Source organism: Agelaius tricolor, unplaced genomic scaffold (genome assembly GCF_023055355.1).
Source record: "Agelaius tricolor isolate 1412-34295 unplaced genomic scaffold, bAgeTri1.0.p SCAF_14, whole genome shotgun sequence".
NCBI lineage: Eukaryota > Metazoa > Chordata > Aves > Passeriformes > Icteridae > Agelaius > Agelaius tricolor.
In genome coordinates, this window is record NW_027269274.1 from 13,466,465 (window position 1) to 13,487,390 (window position 20,926).

General features: G+C 37.0%; 1 protein-coding gene across 4 annotated transcripts in view; it reads right to left on the reverse strand.

Moving 5' to 3' along the window:
* The window catches only part of CACNA2D3 (calcium voltage-gated channel auxiliary subunit alpha2delta 3), a 385,811-nt gene that overhangs the window by 215,621 nt on the left and 149,264 nt on the right, over positions 1–20,926 (reverse strand). For all 4 annotated transcript variants that reach the window (XR_011681184.1, XM_071439768.1, XM_071439767.1 and 1 more), the window contains one exon: positions 15,023–15,185. Coding sequence is in view for 3 of the 4 variants with exons in the window: in XM_071439768.1 (XP_071295869.1) it covers positions 15,023–15,185 (163 nt within the window). In the remaining variant the exon portion in view is untranslated. The remainder of the gene's footprint in view (positions 1–15,022; positions 15,186–20,926) is intronic.

Genomic DNA, 20,926 nt, shown 5'->3' on the forward strand with positions numbered 1-20,926 from the left:
ATAGGCTCTTTATATGCCCTGCAGTCATCAGGATTTGTGAAAAGCCAAACAAATCAAACAGAATAATTCTATATTAATTTATATTCAAATAACCTGCAGTGCTTCTTAGAAACTTATGTTTGGATGTCATTCCAAGACTGCCCATTGTACCTTGGTATTTTACAGTTTTATCAGTTCATTGGATGTCTCCTCTCCTGGATTCCTCAGGGCCTAAATTTTAATGTCCTTTCCTAAGGAATCAGAGCTCTCATGCCACTCATGAGCAGAACCCTCTGCCTCCCAATCCAATGACAATTTTCTTTGAATTCTATATGCACTCCAGCTCTATAAGGTTATGGCACAACTTCAGTCATTTACCTCTTAAGTTCTCAACCGAAGTCTTTCCAGTAGCATATAAAAAAAATATTTGTATCTACAAAATACAGATATAAATCACTTTTTAAAAATTATATTGAAATATCCATGGATATTTTAGATTACTTTTTTTAGACCATCTGAAGAGCCACTTAACATGTTTATGTATCTATGTTAGAGATTAGAGAACTCCATGGAAATAAAACTCAGGAAAATTTCCCTGAACAAGTCTGGTGGAGTCCATATTCTGCATTAGGCTGACAACACTAATCATCCAACTCCTGAACATTAACCCAGTGACTCTGAAACTAATAGACTTATTTTTTTAACTGGAAGGAGCATAAAGCAGGCATTTTAAATAAGAGGGCAGAATTAAAATGTGACCTATGCTCTCTGTATTCCTTCCAAATGAAAGCTGGTGATAATTCCCTGCCTTCTCACACCCTGCATGTCTGTTATGCTGGCTGTTCCTTTTACAATATATCAAGTTACATTTTAGGGACCAACCACTTCAATGAAAGAAGCAAATAGGGCTACAATCATTTTTTTCCTTGTAATACAAAGGAAAAGTGGTGTAGGGACAAATGTAGGCACAGAACAAAACAGCAGACCTGGAAGTCATGAGTGTCTGCTGGCTGCTGCACCTTCAGGCAGGGGATTTCACTCTGGATCTCTCTGTTCTGAACTTTATAACTCTGCTATGTGGGGGCATCTCTGTCCACATGCACCATCCCAAATACAGCTGCGTTTCTGCCCATATGTCTCATTAAATCATCCTCTAATAACCTGTATGTTAAACTTGTTCTGGGCAATTTCCAATTTTAGTAATTACACAAAGCTGTTTAAATTCCCCTAGTACTTCATTTAGAAACAGTATCCTTAAGTTTTTCAATTACTGGTGAGCATCATCTGCATCCCCCAGATAGTTAAATGTCAATGGTAGTAAATTAATCTGTGAGAATATTCAGAAATTTGGTGAGGAAGAAAAAAGCAAGATAAACCTTCATATAAATGCAAAATCATCAATGTGATGTTATGGGGCTCAAAGATAATAAATGGAAATACATTTGCCCACAGTTCTTGATATATGATTACTGCTTTTTCTTCCTGGCAGATAAAATACAATAAAAGATTCCCTTTCCCATGTCTTTTAGATGAGCTGGTTTGCAATTATATGGGATTTTGCTCCACCATTGTTTGTGTAGATGTTACCTGTTTGTACTGACATTTAACATAAATCCAGCCTCCAGGAAAATAAGTACAGTGACATGAAACTGAAATGAGATTGCCAAAGAACAGTACAAATGCATGTAGCAATTAAGGGGCTGTCACAGATCCTGCTGGCCTGAAAAGGACTGAGCAAAGGCAGGGAAGGGCCACAGGCTAAAAGATGTGCAACAGCCAAAGGTAATGACTTTTTGTAATTTTCACAGAATCCAGAGTATGCAAAGTCTATAGAACAAAACTAATACCAACACAACCATTTTGCATTTCAATTAGAGCACGTTTTACAGAAAATAAGGGAAACCACTGAGGAACTCAGTACCTATGAAGAAAGTTCTCTTTCTTACCATATTCTGCTTTATTCTCAAGAAAAGATAAGTTTCTAAAGATCCTTAGTCTTTTCTCCCTATTCTATTCCTTTTGTGATATAATCATTACTTTTTTCTGGAAAGCTGTCAGAGATGCTGGCATTGGAAATGATCTTCCCTCCTGTAATATCTGATAGCCTCAGCAGCAGCCCTAAACTGCAGAGCAGCTCTGTCCTACCACAGAGCAATACAAGCACAGCCCAAGGGCCCAAGCACTGGAAAAGGAATGCAAAATCCTGCACATTTCTGGCTCAGAGATAGCAACAATATTAGCTTAGTTTTTATGACATTGACAACATATTTAGTCTGGTCATATTTTAAAGAATAACAAAATCGCATACTTTGCTGGGACATATACCAACAATCTAATAATTACCCTACTCAACACTAATATGAATGCTTTTCAGGGTGGTCCAGCAGACTCAAGAGCTGGGGCTGGATGCCAGTTTTGGCAACTGCCTTCACTTTTTTCTCTCTCTTCCCCTCTCTCTGACTCCAGGGTAACGTGGATGCATCAGCTCACAGATCAAAGCATCTGGCCATCTGCAGACATAAAAGAAGGTGTTTGTCCATTTTGCTTCATGTGCTGGGAACTGTTCACCAATCTCAGAAATCACACTCCCTCCTTGCAGGAATATGGGATGCTAAAGGCTTCCAGTACGTGACTGCATAAAGGCATAGCAGTGGGCATTTAGTGCCTTCATCTCCCAACATGGCCCTAATAACTTCACCCTCCTCCTTTGAAGTGGCAGCAGAAGAACTGGAGTTTGGCCAGATGTGTTTATTTTTATGCTTTTCATGAGTGCATTTAGATGATGTTTTGTATTGTTTTGTGGTGGGGGGGGATAGTGTTCTTTTTCTGTTTGGGGGGGAGGTTTGTAATATTTTTTTTTAAATTAACGATTTGGACTGAGATTCAACTTTAGCTCATTTGAAAGCCAGAATTACAGCTGCAAACTCCTCACTAACAGCATTCTGGGATACAGATTCATTTCTGTCTCCTAAGGGCTTGCCTTCTCATGAGTTACAGAAAATGTCCTGCAGCAAATCAGTGGCAGTTTGAGCCCACTTCACCCATGTGGTGCTGGCCTGGCTGGACTTTGCTGAACTTCTCAGATATAACAGCTAAAAGCAAACAGTGTGGGGGCTGACCATTGGGCAGGTTAGAGCAAAGCTCTGGAAACAGCATGTAGGAACCAGCTATGAAAACTGAATATTAACTACTTCTTTAAATTCAAGGAGAAACTCAGAGCAGAAATCAAGGGCGTCCCAGAACAAAACAGAAGGATTCTGCTTTACTAGAGTGTTGTCCCTTGAACCAGGTGTATGGGGCAGTAGACCTGCTTCTAACATGCCCCTAATAGATGGAATTGCCCAGCCAACAATTGTTTGGAGCTGAGAGCTGAAGCCAAAAGCCAGTCATCCTGATAGATAAATTAATTCATGTTACTGCAGATAGGGTATTTCTGTATTTTCAGTGAAGCATACTCATTTTCACACTTCTGCATGATACAAATTGAGGAATGTGAAAAATGAAAACGTAGTAAGAAAATACAACACCACAGAACTATAAGATGCCATGATGTAGAGAGAAAGGGTGAACAACATGGAAAACCACTGATAGAAATGGTTTTCCAAGTGGAAAAGAGAAAACAAATTCTGAGAATGCAGGAATTAAGCAAATTGAACAGAGGCCTTATAACCATTGCATTTTTGTCACAGAAGCAAAATTAGTCATGAATGCTGCAAAAAAAAAAAGCCAGTTCTAACACACAGCAAGCAGAAATTTCTGCATAGTCTGATGGAAGAGTGGCCATCAGCAGCCAGGAAATTCAAACCTCTGGTAAATGGCAGACAGGAAAATTGTCACAACAAGCAACAGAGGAAGCCAGTGGAACACACTGCAAAGCAGGGGAAAAGAAAGCAAATGTGACTGCTGCTAAATCCAGCCAGCTGTGCTGTACAATAGTTAATGCACAACATAGCAAAAGGGACAATTTTATTCAGAGCTATTGTCAAAGTGATGAATGACAAAGGCAAGGCAATAGCCTTGGAAATAAAAGTCATCCTTACAGAAATTTCTTGGGGACAGATCCATCCACCAGTCTTTAGAAAAGCCATTTGAAAGACAAGACCATGCAAACCTGTTAACTAGCACTTGACAAAAAATGTCCCATTCCTATTGCACAGATATTCAGAGACACAGAGTTCCAGGAGCAGGCTGACTTCATGGCACAGCACAGTGCAGCTGGGACCAGCAAATAATGCTTTGAAGGAGGTTCTAAAGTCATCCTGTGTTTATCAACACATCATGCTTCTTGCATACAGCAAATGGAGGCACAAAAACCTTTAGAGAGAAATGTTTTAGCAGGTAAAATGCACCCCAGTTGCAGTGGGCTATTATAAACCTCTACTGCTCCATTCCTGGGAGCCTCAGCAGAGTGCAAATGTGCAATTATTGGATGTAACAGCACACTTATCTACTACCATGGCAAATCACCACCTCTTATCCTCTCAAATCAACAGGGCCTTACTTCTCTTGTGCTTTTATAATCCTTGCCCCAAAGACTGTCCGAACAATTTGAGTAAAATGGAAGTTTTACTCATACAATGTGAAAATGTTCAGCTGGTTATAAAGCCTATGAAGATAGTAATAAAAACATTGAGCAGATGTACAAATGTATCTTGGGATGAGTACATTACAAAATCCATTATGTATTCTTAAACACTATTTACTCCTTCAGGAATGTGCCAAATAAAAGCTGCGAGACACCTAAATAAACAAAGTATAGTGTAAAAATGTCTTTGTACGTTTTTAGCCAAACAATATTTTGAAACAGTTTATATTCTAGCCAAGCATACTAATGCTTAACCAGAAGAGCAAGCCTCCTTCTTCTTCACACAACACATACACTGGAAAAATCAAAGGGTCTCTGTAATGTAGCAGCGTGGAGAAACAGATTATTACAGTATTCTAAAACAGTAGACAAAATGAATATGTATATTTAGATAAACTATTATTATTCCTTGTCAAATGTCAATCTTCTTCACTACATAGTAAAGTTGCAGTTCTTACTTTGCCAGACAACCATTTAATTAATGCCTATTCACTCCTAAAGTTTTCAAAACCCCAGGATTATTGTCACTTTCTTGTCCTTAAAAGCAACAAGGAAGTAGGGGTGGCATCATGATTGACAGAGGCACGTCGGGTCCAAAGGCCTCTTAATAGTGTACCTGAGATAGTGTTCAGTGACAAACATGCACTGGCTCACATTTGTCAAGAGGCAAAGCCAGCTCTGAGTAACTAAGCAACAGCTGTGGATCAGGAGAGGTGGGGAGCAGGGCTTTCTGGAGGAAATACTTCACGTTTCCATGCAGCCTGGATCTGACATCTAGTTGCCATGGTGATGAGGATGTATTAGAAACACACAGATTAGATCCACAGCCAGAGACAGAGTAGAACACAGCAAAGATAAAGCATAGTACACATCTTGCATGGCCATGCCAACATTTCCAAAAGGCTTGCTGTAAAGAAAGAGGTTTGAGAGGAAAAAAAAAGTCTGTGAAGCTAAAAAGCCCTTTTCAAGAACAAAGCAGCAGCCTGAGTAAATTCTGGGAATCATACTTGAGGCAGAATTTAAGCAAAACCAGATGGAAGCAGTAGAGAAGTCTGTGCATCTCTGTCCAACAGGCAACAAGAGTTAAAACAAAGAAATATCGGAAGACAGGACATTTTCTGCAACCTTGATTAAATCTGTTGGACTAAGAAGCTCCTTTTAAATTTAACAATGTCCAGTGTTAGGAAGACAGTGAAAACACTGTCCTAGAGACCTTAAAATGTGAAGACAAACAATCCAGGGGAAGGGTTTCAAAACATAAATATAGTGGTCCAGGACGGTATGCAACCACGAGTATTTAAATAACAGCTCCAGGATGTTGAATGTTCAGAAGCAAGGTCCATAAAATCACATACAACAGTGACAGACAAGATTTTATTTCTTAATTTCACACCTTACAGGAAAATGGTTTTGCATATGTGCTAGCTGCAGATTATAATCTTTCTGCATCACTTGAGAAATGATTTTTTTTGGGGTCTAATATTCTAGAAAATAGGTAATCTCAATTTTGGCAGCCAGTTGGAAGGCATTGATAGGAAAGTATGACTGAATGATATTCATAGCTCTTTTTAAGTATCAAATTGAAAAAACCTTACTTAATCGAAAACTGGTTGTGGTTCATCACATTTCAATATCTTTTAGAGAAGGCACTATTACATGCAGCAGATTTTTTTCCTATGCAAGCAAAACTTTTGATTAGAGTCTGCATTTATTGACTTGTAGAGCATAAACTCATCTTTTAACATGCAGTGAGCATCATGCAATGGAAATGCCATTTGACACAGGTAATATTCTTTACCAGTCTCTAAATTGTTCAAGCAAAACTTAAATAATAATATTTGTGAAGTCTAAGGCAAAGATCTCCTTCTGCATTGTTTTCAGCATTCAAGAAGTAAATATGGTAAGCAGAAAAACACAGGCTACACCTGATGTCTTTTCTGTGAGAGACATGGAGGTCAGAATTATTCACAGTTGTCTTCTATTCATATTGTTTGTAAGTAATTTTAAAAGTATTGGTGATTATAAAGGTAGAAAGAGTCAAAGGATGGAAACAATTGGAAGAAAATATCTTGCAATAGAATAAGAGATAAAGGTTTTAAATTCAAAGATGGTAGGTTCAGAGTAGATATAAGGAAGAAATTGTTTACTCTGAAGTTGTGAGGCATTGGAACAGGTCAGCCAGAGCTGGTTGATGTCCCCTCCCTGGAAACACTCCAGGCCAGGCTCTGAGCACCACAATCAAAGTGAAGATGTCCCTGCTCTTTGCAGGGGAATTAGAGTACATCTCTTAAAGATCTCTTCCAACCCAAACTGCTGCACAATCTACAGTCCACAAAACAATAAAAGAGCTCACAAATAATTGATTGCCAACTTTCCGCAGCAGTAATGACAATAATCCTAGCAGAAAGCTTTTAAACAAAGGTTTAAGTCACATGATAAAATCTATACTTTCAACAGCCAATGAAATGATAGAGGACAGAGACAAAGGGAGGCACAAAAGACAGTGCACATGTGCTGCAAAGAATCATGTCATGAGCAAAGCTGTAAGACAAAGAGATACAGCCTCTTTGTGCAAAACAGTATTGCAACCTTGTAAAAAAAAACATGGAAAGGAAGTGAATTGTGAAAATATGAGCAATTATAAGAATTGAGTTTAAATCCATAGGAAAATATTTATAGTCATCTTGTCCTCAAAACAAGTGAAGTCCAAATACACCTTAAGAGCTGTAAGATACTTTTTAATCACTCATTTTTATAAATCCATTCTTATGCAGAGTGATCATGGTTACAGAGTCAAAATGGTTGTTAATATTTGAATGTATTCCAAATGCATTGACATGGAATTAGTATTAGTGTGGTATTAATTTAAGGAAGAAGAAATTTAGACTATTAATAATGAAGACTTCTTTATCTTTTTACTTATTATTGAACTTGAAAGTGTATTTTACAGTCATGAACCAATTTTAAAAAACTGGATAGATTAAAATGGATTTTACAGCTTGATTTACACAGTTTGAGACTCTCAGCAACATATTGTGTGCCTTATGTTTGTTAGTTGAGTTGACATAAACCATATCTCCTGTTGACAGAAACGCTTGAAAATATTCATGGACTTCAGCATCCATCAGTGAAAAACTCTGCAGTTATGGAAAGCACTGATAAAATTGCTTCCTGTACTTCAAAAACTCCACAACTGCAGCTCTATCACAGTATCAGGATGAGAAAAACAGACGGAAGGCAGTTAAGATAGACTTTTCTCTAAGTTAAAATTTATATTATGGCTTTTAGTTTTCAAAGCAGCAGATTAACTTCAGACTGTATAATTGATCATCAAATTTTATTTTCTGTCTTAATTCTGTCTACTCTGTCACTAAAGACAAAGCAGTAGAAGCACTAAGGCTTCTACTTCATTATCTAAATATATCAGGATAAATACCTGGTAATCTGTAATCCAGAGGAATATTTTTATTTTGGGCTTGTTTTGTTTGGTTGGTTTTTTTCTTCTTTTAATCTCAATTGAAAAAAGGATTTGGAGCAAATAATTTTCACCTGATCATGCACAAACCGTTCTCTTTCCTGTAACATATGTGTATTTCCTAACTTAACAGAGAATGTAAAAATGCAGAAGTAATTTACTGAGGCACCTGGCAGTTTATGATAGTAGAGATTTTATAAACTAACCAACCACTGGGCTGCTGATAGGTGTTCACCAAAGACAGCCAATCTGATGAGAAAAATCCTCCCTAGTGCCAAAACTGCAAATAGCAGAATTCACAGACCACAGTCTAATGTCAGGGGTAGGAAGGAGAGAACTCGTACTAAGGCTCCTCTCCTCTCAAATACATTATACTAGGGAATAAAGATTTCATTACAAAATTCACAAAAACATGACACTGAACTCAAAATATAATTCTAAATTCACATGGCAGTATTATGAAATATAACTTGCTAGATGATGTGAAAATTCACTCTTTTATAGTGGTAGACATGATGAAATGTCAGAAATAGTTGTAGGTAAATGCTGAGAAATGTATTCAGTATAAATTATGTCAACATTAAAAAGAAATCAGTGCAAGCACTGGGATAAAAGTTCACCTAACTTCCTGAATTCATATAAGGAAAAAACTGAAACATTGTTCATCAGTATAAGCCCCCTTCTCCAGTATCATGAAAGCCAGTGAGTAACTTTCCAGACCCAACACTTTTGGGTAAATGCTTTAAAATATAATTTAAAAAAATTAAAAAATAAATGCTTTATTTTGTCAAATCATTATCAGTTTCACTAATTGATTCTAACATATTTTCTTCTCTGTGCAGAGAGCACAGATCCTCCCTGAAGCAGAGCCTAATGCCTTTTAGGTAAAATGCACATAAATTACCCTCTGCCCATGCCCAGACACTGGTATTTCAATTCAGCTGGAGCAACGGGGGAAGGAAGGAAGGTACCAAAAAGGCATGGATGAAAGAGAATTACTGTAGACTTCACAAGTTGATATGGTCCTTTTGTGCATTGCCCACTGCATCTCACTTTTCCACACAGCAATCAACATTTCACCTTGGGCACTCCCAAGACAGTAATCAATTCTTTTCACAAAGCTCCACGGCGGGAGTGGACGTTTCCATGTTCAAACTAATTTGAACAGACACCACTGCAAATCAACCTGGGAAGAAAAACTTCCAAAACTGAGTCTGTTCAGAGCAAGTCTGATCACTGGTACCAGCATGGTGCTGCTGTATGTGCACCTCTGAAAGGCATTTAAGAGTTTGTGTGATATTCACCCCAGGGCTTTACTAGGAGTAAAGGGCAAAAAGCCCAAGCTAAAAGATACAGATGTCACAGAATTGTGAAGCACAGGCTTCCATCTCCCCACACAGAGCACAGAAGCTGAGAGCATGTGCTGAATTTCAGGACCATGAAAATGTAACTCTGTGTGCGAGGGTGGCACTTGGGGCTGTGCTGAAGAGACCAGACTGCTGAGCCAGCTCTGAAATGCTTCAGTAGTCACAGAGCTTAGAGAGAAGCTGTGCCTCAGGCTATACAATGGAATCTCACTGGAAACAAGCTCTGGGAAAACAGGCAAGCACTAAAATTCTGGTTACAATATCAGCCTGGCTCTCAGAAGTGATCTGTGTGCTGTACAAACAGAAGGCAGAGCAGAGCTGTGATCTATCTCTGCATGGGCAGGAAAAGAGACATTAACCTCGTACTACAGCTTAAATTAAAATTCTTCTGATGCAGAACTGTGGTCACAAAACTATCTTGTGTCCATAATGTCTCCTGAAATACTCCAGTGAATCACACATATATGTCAACATCCTTTGTGAGAACAGACTGCACCATTCTCCACCACGTAGGAGATACATATATACACATATAGATAGATATATTTTTTTCATTTATGTCTCTATACATATGTCTTTTCCTCAGACATTCACTACTGATGCAAACAAAAATACACTTAAGATAAATAAGAGTATTTGAAATTGGAAAATCTGGGGTTTTTATTCAGTAGTTAAGTTTGAACTCTTTGCTCAATGACTTTTAATAAGTACAAAAAAATTCAGTTGACAACTAAGTTTTGCAAAGCTGTAGAATGCACTTAATTTCACTGTCAGCTGTATTAATGGGATGATGGTTTATCCCCTAGGAAGTGTTTCTCCATTATAAAACTGAGCAAGTAAAATAAGATTATATATTCAGTAAACTAGAAATGACAACAAAGGAAAAACCTCCCATTACTTTAAATCAACTTACATAAGCCTACTTCCCTTCTATTGCCAAGATAAATTGTCTTACTTTGTTCTTTTATTTTTTTTTTTAAGGCAAAATCAAACATACTTGTCAAGATCCATCTGATCTGATCCAAAAAAGAAATTATCCTTTCTCCAATCTACCTCTATTGACACATGTCTGTCTCCTCCACCCCATCTCAGAGATACTGTCCAGGGCTGCTAGATAGAGCCACATATGCTCACCCCCTTACCCTACTTCTGTCAAAATACCCAATGAGCAAAGTCAAACTTGGCTCATTCTACAAGGCATTTTTATTTTTAAAAACATTTAGAAAGGCTGTCTTTGGGTGTGTAATATTTTAGTCCAAAATATCGATCTTAGACCAAATATGGAGGCAAAGATATTTTAAGATTTTATGAAATACAAGGGGGTTAGAAAAAATAATAATTTTATACATGAAAAAGCTCTCAGGCATGGAAGTCTCTCTTCATTTCTAAATTTCTTACTAGGAAGAAAGTGTTGCACTGAGAAATAGAGTTTAAAGGCAAGGAGAAATGCTTGCATCCTGATATTTTTGAATCATTGAAAAGAAGAGAACCTGGGCTCTTCCCCTTTCTACAAACATAAAGCCTACCTTGTCATACAACCAAAGACCAACTGCAAATTCTCAAATCCAGGAGTTGTTTTCAGCTAATACTGAGACAATGGATTTCCCCTGGTGTTTCCTGGATTTTATGCAAAGCTACTGTAAGGGGATGAGATCCTGCCTGTGTGTCACCTCTGGTACTGTACTGCTCTAGGCTTTGCTTTTCAACAGGTGCCATAAGAACTGTGGCACCAAGACACACTGACCCTCACCTTGCCTTTGTTCTCATCTACATTCCTCTGAAAACCACATTTATCCAAGTATTCATAAGCCTCTTCCATGGAAAAACTGCTGAGTGAAAACTCAATAGCAGAAAATATGTCATTGCTGTCCACAAGTAGGAGTAAATATGAGGTGACAGATTTAAGAATAAAAACCCAAAAACTGGAGTAGGTTCTTCATCCCAGACACAGCACATGCTTTGGACAAAGAATATGGGATCTTGGTTACCTATATTCTCATACTAACAAAAGGTAAAATGCTACTCTATTTTTCTTTTATACACTGTCAACATCTGCAGCATCAGTTTTGAGTCTTCTTTTATCATTCCCTTGTGTGCATAAATCCATTCTAGAATCTTACTCTCCCCAGTGGCAATCCTAAAACCAAGCTCCCCGTGGATGGTTGCCTGAAAGCCTGGCCCACATTCCAAGTGCTACTTTTTAATTCTATGTCACGTTCCTAGATTCTTCTAAATATACTACTGTCATCTCACAAAGTAATAAATCAAATTTTGAAGCCATACCAACTTTAAATTACTAATAATTTTTTTCATTAGTGCTAATGTCTTCTACAATAGCTGTTTAAAATATACTGATTGATAGAAAGTTCTATCTGAGTATCCTAAGAATGTGTAGCTGTGGAAGTGTACATGGAAGGTATGTCCAAGACAGCAGCACATCCCAGATAATTTACATTCTAAATTAATAGGAAGACATAAAAAATAAGACCTATGAGAACTCATTTTGTGCCTCTATTGTAACCAGTACAAACTTTTTTAATAAGAGATCCCAGCAGCTGAATGAAACAGGGCCTTATTTACACCTAGACTCTGCCTTTGCATAGCCCAAACCAGATTCAGATTGATTCTGCACTTGCAAAAATTAAACTTTCCTTCTAACGTGAAAAACATGCCTTCATTCTTCCCTTCTTTCTCCTCTATGAATATTTTTATATGACTAATTCACCAGGAACCTTTTCCCTGCTTTCTTTCAGAAATCTTTACACAGTTGATAATTGCAAAATTTGTGGATGGAAGAACTACTGCTTGCCAAGACTGTTATCACAAAATGTCTTAATTAATTAATTATTAATTGTTTTAAAAGATAGTGCCTTGCAAATCCTGTGGCTATGGGCAATGAGCCTATGGGTAATGAGCACACTTTGTGTTCAAAGAGAAGAAATAGAATGCAGTGACAGACATAGATTTGATATTTATCATATTTTCATTGTCTTGATTTCACCATAAATGTAATGAAATTTCGGTTTGCTCTGTATTTTCCAAACTTGAAGGTGTCCTTAGAATGAGAATTATTTAATCCTGCTGTTGCCATCAATATTTTTAAGCTGTTCTATGAAGAGGCTGAAAGAGCCAGAAGATAAATGAAGAATAGCAATATGTTTCTGTGCCAAGGTTTTTAAGCCAACCTCATTTAGTGCCCAGTTTAGGGATTGTGCACTTCAGTGATTCCACAGCTGGGCAGCATCACTGTGATGATGGAAGCTGACCAGGCCAAACCTTTTCCCAAAGCTTCACTGAGGCCACAGTTGTGCAATTTGCAAATTAATGGAACCTGATTTCTGCCACATGATTTTTACAATCTTTGGCAACCAGATTTTAGAGCCTGGTATTAGTAATTAACTACAGAACAACTAATTAAGCCTTTAATCATCTCTTGAATAAGCTAAATGAACTGAGCTCCTGTGGTCTCAGTTCGTGGCACATTTGTTGATTCTTTGATGAGTCCTGTGACTCCTCTCTGAACCCATTGCAATTATCAATATCTGTACAACTGAAAAAACCAAGCTTAAGGAAAAAGTTGAGAATCAGCTTACAAATAGGGTTCATGTTTTTTCCATGTTGACTCAAGAACCCTGTGTTTAACTATTCAGTGATCACACTTGTCTGTTTTCAACTGTGAGTTCTGGCTGTGGTTCTCCCTAGTAATTCAATAAAATAAAACATAACCTGGAAATGAACAGCAGGCTCTTCATAGAGAAACTGTATTCTGCAGACACTTGGTTGTAAACCTATCAATATCTACTGCTTGTACCCTCAGGTTAGGTTTAAATTAACTTGTTATCACCCCTCTGCATTACTGAACAGGGCAACAAAAAATTTAAGGATATAGTTCTCTGCTTGGTAAGAGAACGATTTCCAGACACTGACAGGCTCCAAACAAGATTATTATGTTCATGTGCAAGGAAAATGCCAGTAACAAACCAGATTTCTGCTGTTGGAATATATTTAAATGATTAAAAAATGCTTTTTTTTTCTGCAGCTGCATAAAGTGACAATTTTGGACGGTCTGAATTACACAAAGTAGAAACAGGAATCATCACAGAACTCCATCTTTCCCATAGCTACAGCAAATCCCTGTATGAGAGGCCAAGCCAAGATGTAGCCAGCCCTTTGGCCTTTAACTATAAGAAATCAGCATATAAAATGCATTCACTACACAGCATGAGCACGTATCACACACCTGAAGGTTCTTTAGTTCTCCTGCTCTCACTGACTACTCAGGATGATTTCCTTCTCCAGAAAAGCACGGTTGCCTGACCTCTATATTCCTTCCTTTTCTTTTTCCTCCTAAGCAATTCTGGAATGAATTAATTTATAGACAGGCTTGATGAAATAACTATTAGCACTTGCACAAAAAAAGTCATTTGGTATCTTTAAAAGCTTTAGGCATTTTCCAAGTCTTTTCAAAATATCCTGCATTAATCATTTCACAACCTTTCAAATACTCTCTAGGAAGATTTATTTTTCATCCCTGGTTTAAGACTATTGTAGGAGTTTTGGCTTCTCAGGATTCTCAAGTCAGAATCCTAACTTTGAAAAGAAGCTGCCATATCCACTGCTTCTCTTACCAGACCAACTTAGCTGAATTAATTTGCCTTATTACACAATATCCTTGCATGAATTACCACAATTGCTAGCCTGGAATGTATTAAGATTGCTAGCCTGGAATGTATTAAGACATTAAAAGACATTTAATGTCCTTTTAGATGTCTTTTAGTATAGTTAAAGCACAGAAGAGGAACCAGCCAAGGAGACTAGGCAGCTTTCTAGAGACCAATGACAAATATACTGTAGATACTGTTAGGAAACTTTGGCACTTCCCTTCTAATTTTCTTCTTTTATTACTGGCTTGAAAAAAATAAATAGATAGGTGCTGCATAAGCACTGCAAAAATACAAATTCCTGCTGTCTGATTAAAGGGAAGTGGCAAAAGGAAAATGAGTAAATGTACATCTGAGTTTAGTTTACATTCCAAATTTTTAGACCAAAGTCCATCACTTCTAACATCTAATGTTGCTGTTTGTACAATGTGCACTTACATCAAATAGAGGAATAGAAATTATTTCTTCTAAATACTATCTGAAAAATCAGAGCATAGTTTGTGTATAGAGCTAGAATAGCACACATACTGCTAGAAATGTTCTCAGAAGTTTGAAAGCATGAATCTAATAAAGCATTTCCCTCCACCTATCCTATATCTTTCAAAGACAATTCTAAATCTCAGCAAGGATAGAATTAAACTGGTGACAATGTAAGCTCTGTTCAAATGATTTGAAGATTCTGGAAAATAATTCACTGGAATAAACATATTCTGCCATACTCTATGACAGAACTCATGCAAACCTCATATGCAAATCATTAACCTCATTAAACTGCCACAAAACAAAAGATATTACAGAACTGTCACATTTAAAACATTCTTCCCTAGAAAATTTCAGTATTATTGCCAACTGGAAAACACAGATAATACACAGTTAAGCAACAGCTTCATTTTTAAGCAAGAGTGTGCTTTTGTTTGGCTAGTGGAATGATGAAATAAAGCAGCTTTTTTCTTACCCTTGTTGTACATGTTGGTGGGTACTTGGACATCACTCAGACTGATGTTCACAGGCAAGTTGTTGAAGTGGTCGTTTGGCACCAGGATGAACTCCTTCCCCAGCTCCAGGTAATTCCCTTCTTCATCTCGTTCGTTTATGAGCACAGCGTTGAAGTATTCATACTGCAACAGAAACCCACATTCCCTATTCAGAACACACATTCAGCATCAAAATGAGGTTGGAATGGTTTAGAACATCTATCAATTCACTGATTAACATGTCCTGCTAGAACAAGAAGTTTTTATCCTCTCTCAGGTTCCCTTTATACTCTTCGTACAGGTACATTTATGAAAACAGATTTATCAATACATCTCAAGAAAACCCCATATTGGTTCAGTTCTCTGGCTGCCCTGAAAATATTAAGGGCAGTCCAAGAAAAGATCTAATCATAAACAATATTTGTACTATTTTTAATACAAAGCTTTCTAAATTTAAATATTTTTCTGGATGATTACTTAATTATGAGTTCTGTTTAGCTTACTTGCACCAGATCAAGAACTGCTGTCAGGGCTGAACTTAGTCCCTGACAAATTAAAAGTGTTTTTACTTCTCAGGAGTATTAACTGCAGCTGTAGATATGTACTCAATGTGTACTGACTGACATTTCCTAAAATTATTTGCTTTATACTGAATTTTAGGAATGCACATCATAGCTGGCCTTCTAAAATATGCATACTTTAATCTCGATATATAAGCTTAATAGTGACTTATTTTGAACAAGAAATAATTGTCTGCCTGTTAAAGATTCCTGAAGAATATTTGGCCTATTTTGTACAGAACTATAACCAGACAAGCAAAAGCAATTTAGATAAATTTATTGATATCTTTATGACCTAGTTTAACCAGAAATTTTACTAAGCTTTGAAAGCAACAAACAGTACAGCCTATTTTTTAACCTCTTAAATACATTAACCCTTGGCAACACTTTGTGATGTGCTTCCTAATTGGAGGAGGCCAAAGTTTAGCGTCTTTGAAGAATCACATTAATTTAAATATGAGTTCCTGCCCTAATATCCATTTGAGAGTAAATGCATATAATATTTAAACATAAATCTATGTTTATTTGAGAATAAAATATTCTGTACTATAATATGCAGTGATATACTGTTCTTCTTGAACTGAACTTAAGGTATGTGCCACAGAATAATTTCTACAGAAATTCACATATGGACTTGGTAATTTCAAGGATGTAAATTTTATTTGCCCATGACTTTTATAATACTTTGCAAATGGAAGGAAAAATGGAAAAATTTCAAATAAGGATGTCAGAATGTACTTGAAATACACTCTAAAGAAGCATTATTTTAATTTCATTCTGTGGATTATTCCCTTTTCCAAAGAAGTTAATTACTAGGCAACCTCTTTCATCAAGTTCTGTAAGTGGCAAGGCTAGCCAAATACCAAAATCTGCTATATTAAAAAAAAAAAAAAGGGAAAAAAGAAACCACTTATTTTACAATTAAGGATATTTAGGACTGTTTTTTTCTTCAGTTGATTTAGTATTCATTGATTTATTGGTCTGAGTCTGTATATTTCTCTGAGTCTGTATTTGCTCTTCTCAATTCTACCAGTGTATACACAAAAATATGATTTATGTTTGGGGTTTTTTAAAAGCAAATTGTAGCATAGAGTAGTCCTTATATTATTGCAGATTATTAATATTTTCCTGCTTAGTTTGGGGTTTTTTTCTGTTTGATTGGGGTGGGGTTGGGGGGGGAGGCTGTCTTTGGCTTATTGAGGGTTTTTTTGCAAGTGAGAAGCCTACAAAAATAGCATATTTCAGACAGTCCTGCAAGTCCTAAGGATTATTCAGTAATGTATGCAGCTCAAAAATAGTACTGAAAAAGATGAGCATTTAAGCAGAGCTGTTATACAATGGCTTCTTTTGGGCTCTTCCTTTCCAAGGAAATTATTGAGTATGACAGCTGAAAGGTGATAGAAAGAATATTAGAAATTGAAGAAAAAATATGAAAGTAAATCCATCTGGCATTCTGACACTGCATTTGAGATAAAGCCCAAGGGAAAGAGGATAAAATCCTGTTTGCTGACAACACAAATACTCTACCTAAGCTCTTTGAGAAAATTACTTCAATTTAATCTTGTCAATGGAGGTCAGTCTTTGATATAACCTTAACTAGGTGAGTTCTGAGTGCACTCAATATAACACAGCAGAAAGTTATTAGTCTAATAAATAACAAGGTCATTATCCAGGTTAGGAGCAGACTCAGCTCTACTGGGACTTGTCCAACATTTGAGTTTACTCCAACCTTACCTAGAGACCTGCAGGTGAGAGAGGAAATCTTCATGTCAGCTGTTACATGAACCATTAGAACTAAAAATCAGCTTTTTGACTTTGGTGCATTTAGATTTGCTCAAGTAAATACATTGAGGTTTCCTTTTTGTATGTTCCTTTGCAGTATCTGCATCATTCTGCATGTTTGATATGACATTTTGAAAGCCCACACTGTATCATAATAATAAGAAAAGGCAAACTGAAATCTCAGTTTTCAGTTTTACCCCTGTAAAGTTTTCCTAGTGCAAGCCAATATAAAGGGATCAGTGCAGAACAAGCCCTGGACCATTCTGCCCCAGCAGAGAGCTGACCCCGTTTGAGACCCCCCAAATAATCCCATTGCTGACAGTCTGCAGCACCCTGAGCTGCTCTGCCATCCCCTGTAACCACAGGAGACAGAGGCTTATGGGGCTGTGACAGAACTGATCACAAAACTGCTTTACAGCATCATTCATGCTGACAGGCAAAAGCAAGTTTGTTTTAAACAAAGATATCTTCATCCACAATGAAAACACACGTGCTGTGTGCTCACTGAGGATGGCTGCCAAAGATTCATGTTGATTATGACAAAAAATAATTTGTTCAAAATACGTAATAGTAAAACCAGGGAAGTGCAAAGTTTGTGGCCTGCAATGAGAACCACAGGAGCAGGTTGGAGGCAAGAAGTGATCTGCAAAGTAAGAAGGAAACTTCTTCAAAGTTCTCTATTCCAGCTTAGCCACTTATTTTGGCATGATGTCTCAGCTAAACAAGCATCTTAACAATGGATACTTGTCTGAAACAAAACTTCAGTAATTTAGGAGCAGTACTGAAAAATATTGCACAAATCTCACATAATTGCAGTGTTGTACAAGACTGATATTCTATACTGCCTTTTACATTTATTATTCTGTAAATAGATATCCAGCTATGTCTAAATATTTTATCAAGTATTTTTTATCATTGTAAACAGCATATTTATTTAAACATAAATGTTTACTATTAAACTTAAATTATAAATTACAATACAAACTGCCTTTGCAACTTACAGAGTATTTGGCTTAAGAGCAAACAAGTATCACTTTTTATCACTCCATTTCAAAATGAAGTGTTTTGGTTTTTAACTGCATGAAAGAATACAAGCCACAATATTAGTTTGCTCTATTTTTTTCCTACACTATAGAAATTTTTACCAAGACAGCAAAAAAAGTCTCATTCACAGAGCAATGAGGACCAGAAAGGTGTAAATAGGAATGATTTGCACTAATGAGCCAACATTAGAGCAATATTTGGATTACACTGATAATTCTTAGCAACACATTTTCACAGTGTTTCTGTAACTTTGCAGCTCATCTGAAGAGAAAGCTAAATGTATCTGAAAGATATTAAATTAAGGAAAGTTTATGGCATTTGCCTTGAGCCTCCAAAGGCTAGAGCATCAGAGAAAATGAAGTAGCAGCAAATAATGTGGAAAATTAAGGGGAAAGCAAAACCTACCATGAAATAGCACAGACAGCTAGAAATGCACAGTATTTGAAACATCTATAACAAAATAGCTATTATCATCAGAGTTTAAACAAAAAAGACAAAATGTTCATTTTCTCAAGACTGACAAATAAGAGACACCTCTAAGGAGCCCAGAAAGGTTCATGATATGTGAAAAGCAAAATGAGGAAATTGATCCATTCTGAGGGAGGCTGTCCCACTGAGAACACACTGGAGGCAGCAATGCCCATTGTGGTACTTGAGTTAAAGAAGAGACAAACATCTGAATGCATCTCTCTTTCTAAGGCACAAGAAAAAAAATCTCTTCTGGCATTTGTCCAGTAAGGGAATCTCTGTTTTCAAGCATATGATTAAAGCTCTTGTATTCAATAACTTGGTCTGTTTAGCAAGCATATAAGGTCATAAAAGCAAAGAGCCTCATTCAATAAAAACTTCTGAATTTTAAAAAGCTTTTATGTTTGAGAAAACAGCATCTCTTGTTGTAAGACGCAATCTTCATAATTTCCAATTATTCTCTAAAGGTTCCTCCTTGCTCCTCTGTAGGAACTTCCAGCACTTTTTTCCCCTCTTTTTTATGTCTTTATTCAGCAGCAAGGCTCAAAAAACACCTGGGATTTGAAAAGTTGTATTCAGTCCCACTTTAATTACGAAAATAGTACAGAAACATTACTTGCATCCTTGAAAAAAAACTGATCTGTTTTCTACACAATCAAATTAAGATGACCTTCCCCCGGGCTATACATTCTGTCCCAATATGATTACCCTATTAAAATTGCCATAAAAGAGGAAAAATAAATAATAATTCATTATATTATAAAACCTATTGTAGCAGTAAATTGATAAGACATCAAGGTCTCAGACTTGTAAGGATTAACTGATTCACTGAATGTACAAATTATTATGATGGCTGTTTTAAATCATCCATTAAAGTTAAAAAACATCACTTTAGGTTACAAGTTTCAGATGAAGCCTCCTTTTGCTTTACAGATAAATAACTTCAAAAATATTTACTTTTACGTGCAAAAGTTCTCAAGTCTTCTTTGTCACAAGACTGAACAAAAACTCTTTGTTCACTAAAATTTAGTAAATAAAACAAGGAAGGAGAAAACACTTATGCAACAGGCTTTTAGTGTAATATTTTGAACACTTTGACAAGCCTTACTGGATATCTTTTTTTTTTTTAGAAGAGCAATTATTCAGTGTGCTCATTTGAATACACATAAAAAACCTCTAAGGAATACTTTCTGCTAAAGACCAAAACAAATCCCTACTTTGAGGACATGCTAATTTTTTCCCTTCTCCCAGTGTGTGCAGGTTAAAAAGATTCCAGTTGTGTGGAATAGTGAGTTCAGAGTCAGGGACCATGATCCTAGAGATGCAGCAATCCATGGAATAAATGTAATGAAAATTTCTAGAGCAACATTAAACAAGACTTTCATGACTTAAGTGAATCATCTTGCAACCAGAGCACAATGATTGTAGGGTCTGTGCATTTGTGGAGGCTGAGCATTTCAAGCACACAGAATCATCCCCAGTCTCAGAGAGCCTGCAGCCCAGCCAATGACCCGGCAAAACCTGCAGCCCAGTCACTGTCCAACACTGGGACAAGGTGGAAAGGCAAAAATCCCCACCTGGCAAATCCAGCAGTAGGGCGGGGTGGCCCTGGGCTAAGGCTCACAATTTCCTGCACACAGTGCTGGGTGAACAGGACAGGAACATTGCTGGGGCTGGGGCAGCTCCTCCTCAGCTCCCCCTGCTCTTCCACCTTGGCCCCTGGGCTCTGCTCTGCAGCTGAGGATGCTTCTTCCCATTCCTGATGGACATGGACAAGGGTCTACACTTACTGCTCCAATTCAGAAACAGACCATTACAAGTGGCTCAATTTTCTTACTAATAAACATGAGAGGTTTGTTGGGCTTTATTTAAACAATACTTTGGAAGCAGCAGCCATTAGCCTAAAACTTGTCACTCTAAAAGGACAAACTTTGCAAGACCAAAGAAAACAAGGGAAGACTAACAGGTACTTCTGAAGGCTTGAGGATGCTAAAACATTTTTGAACACATACTTGTATCAAGCTTACAATT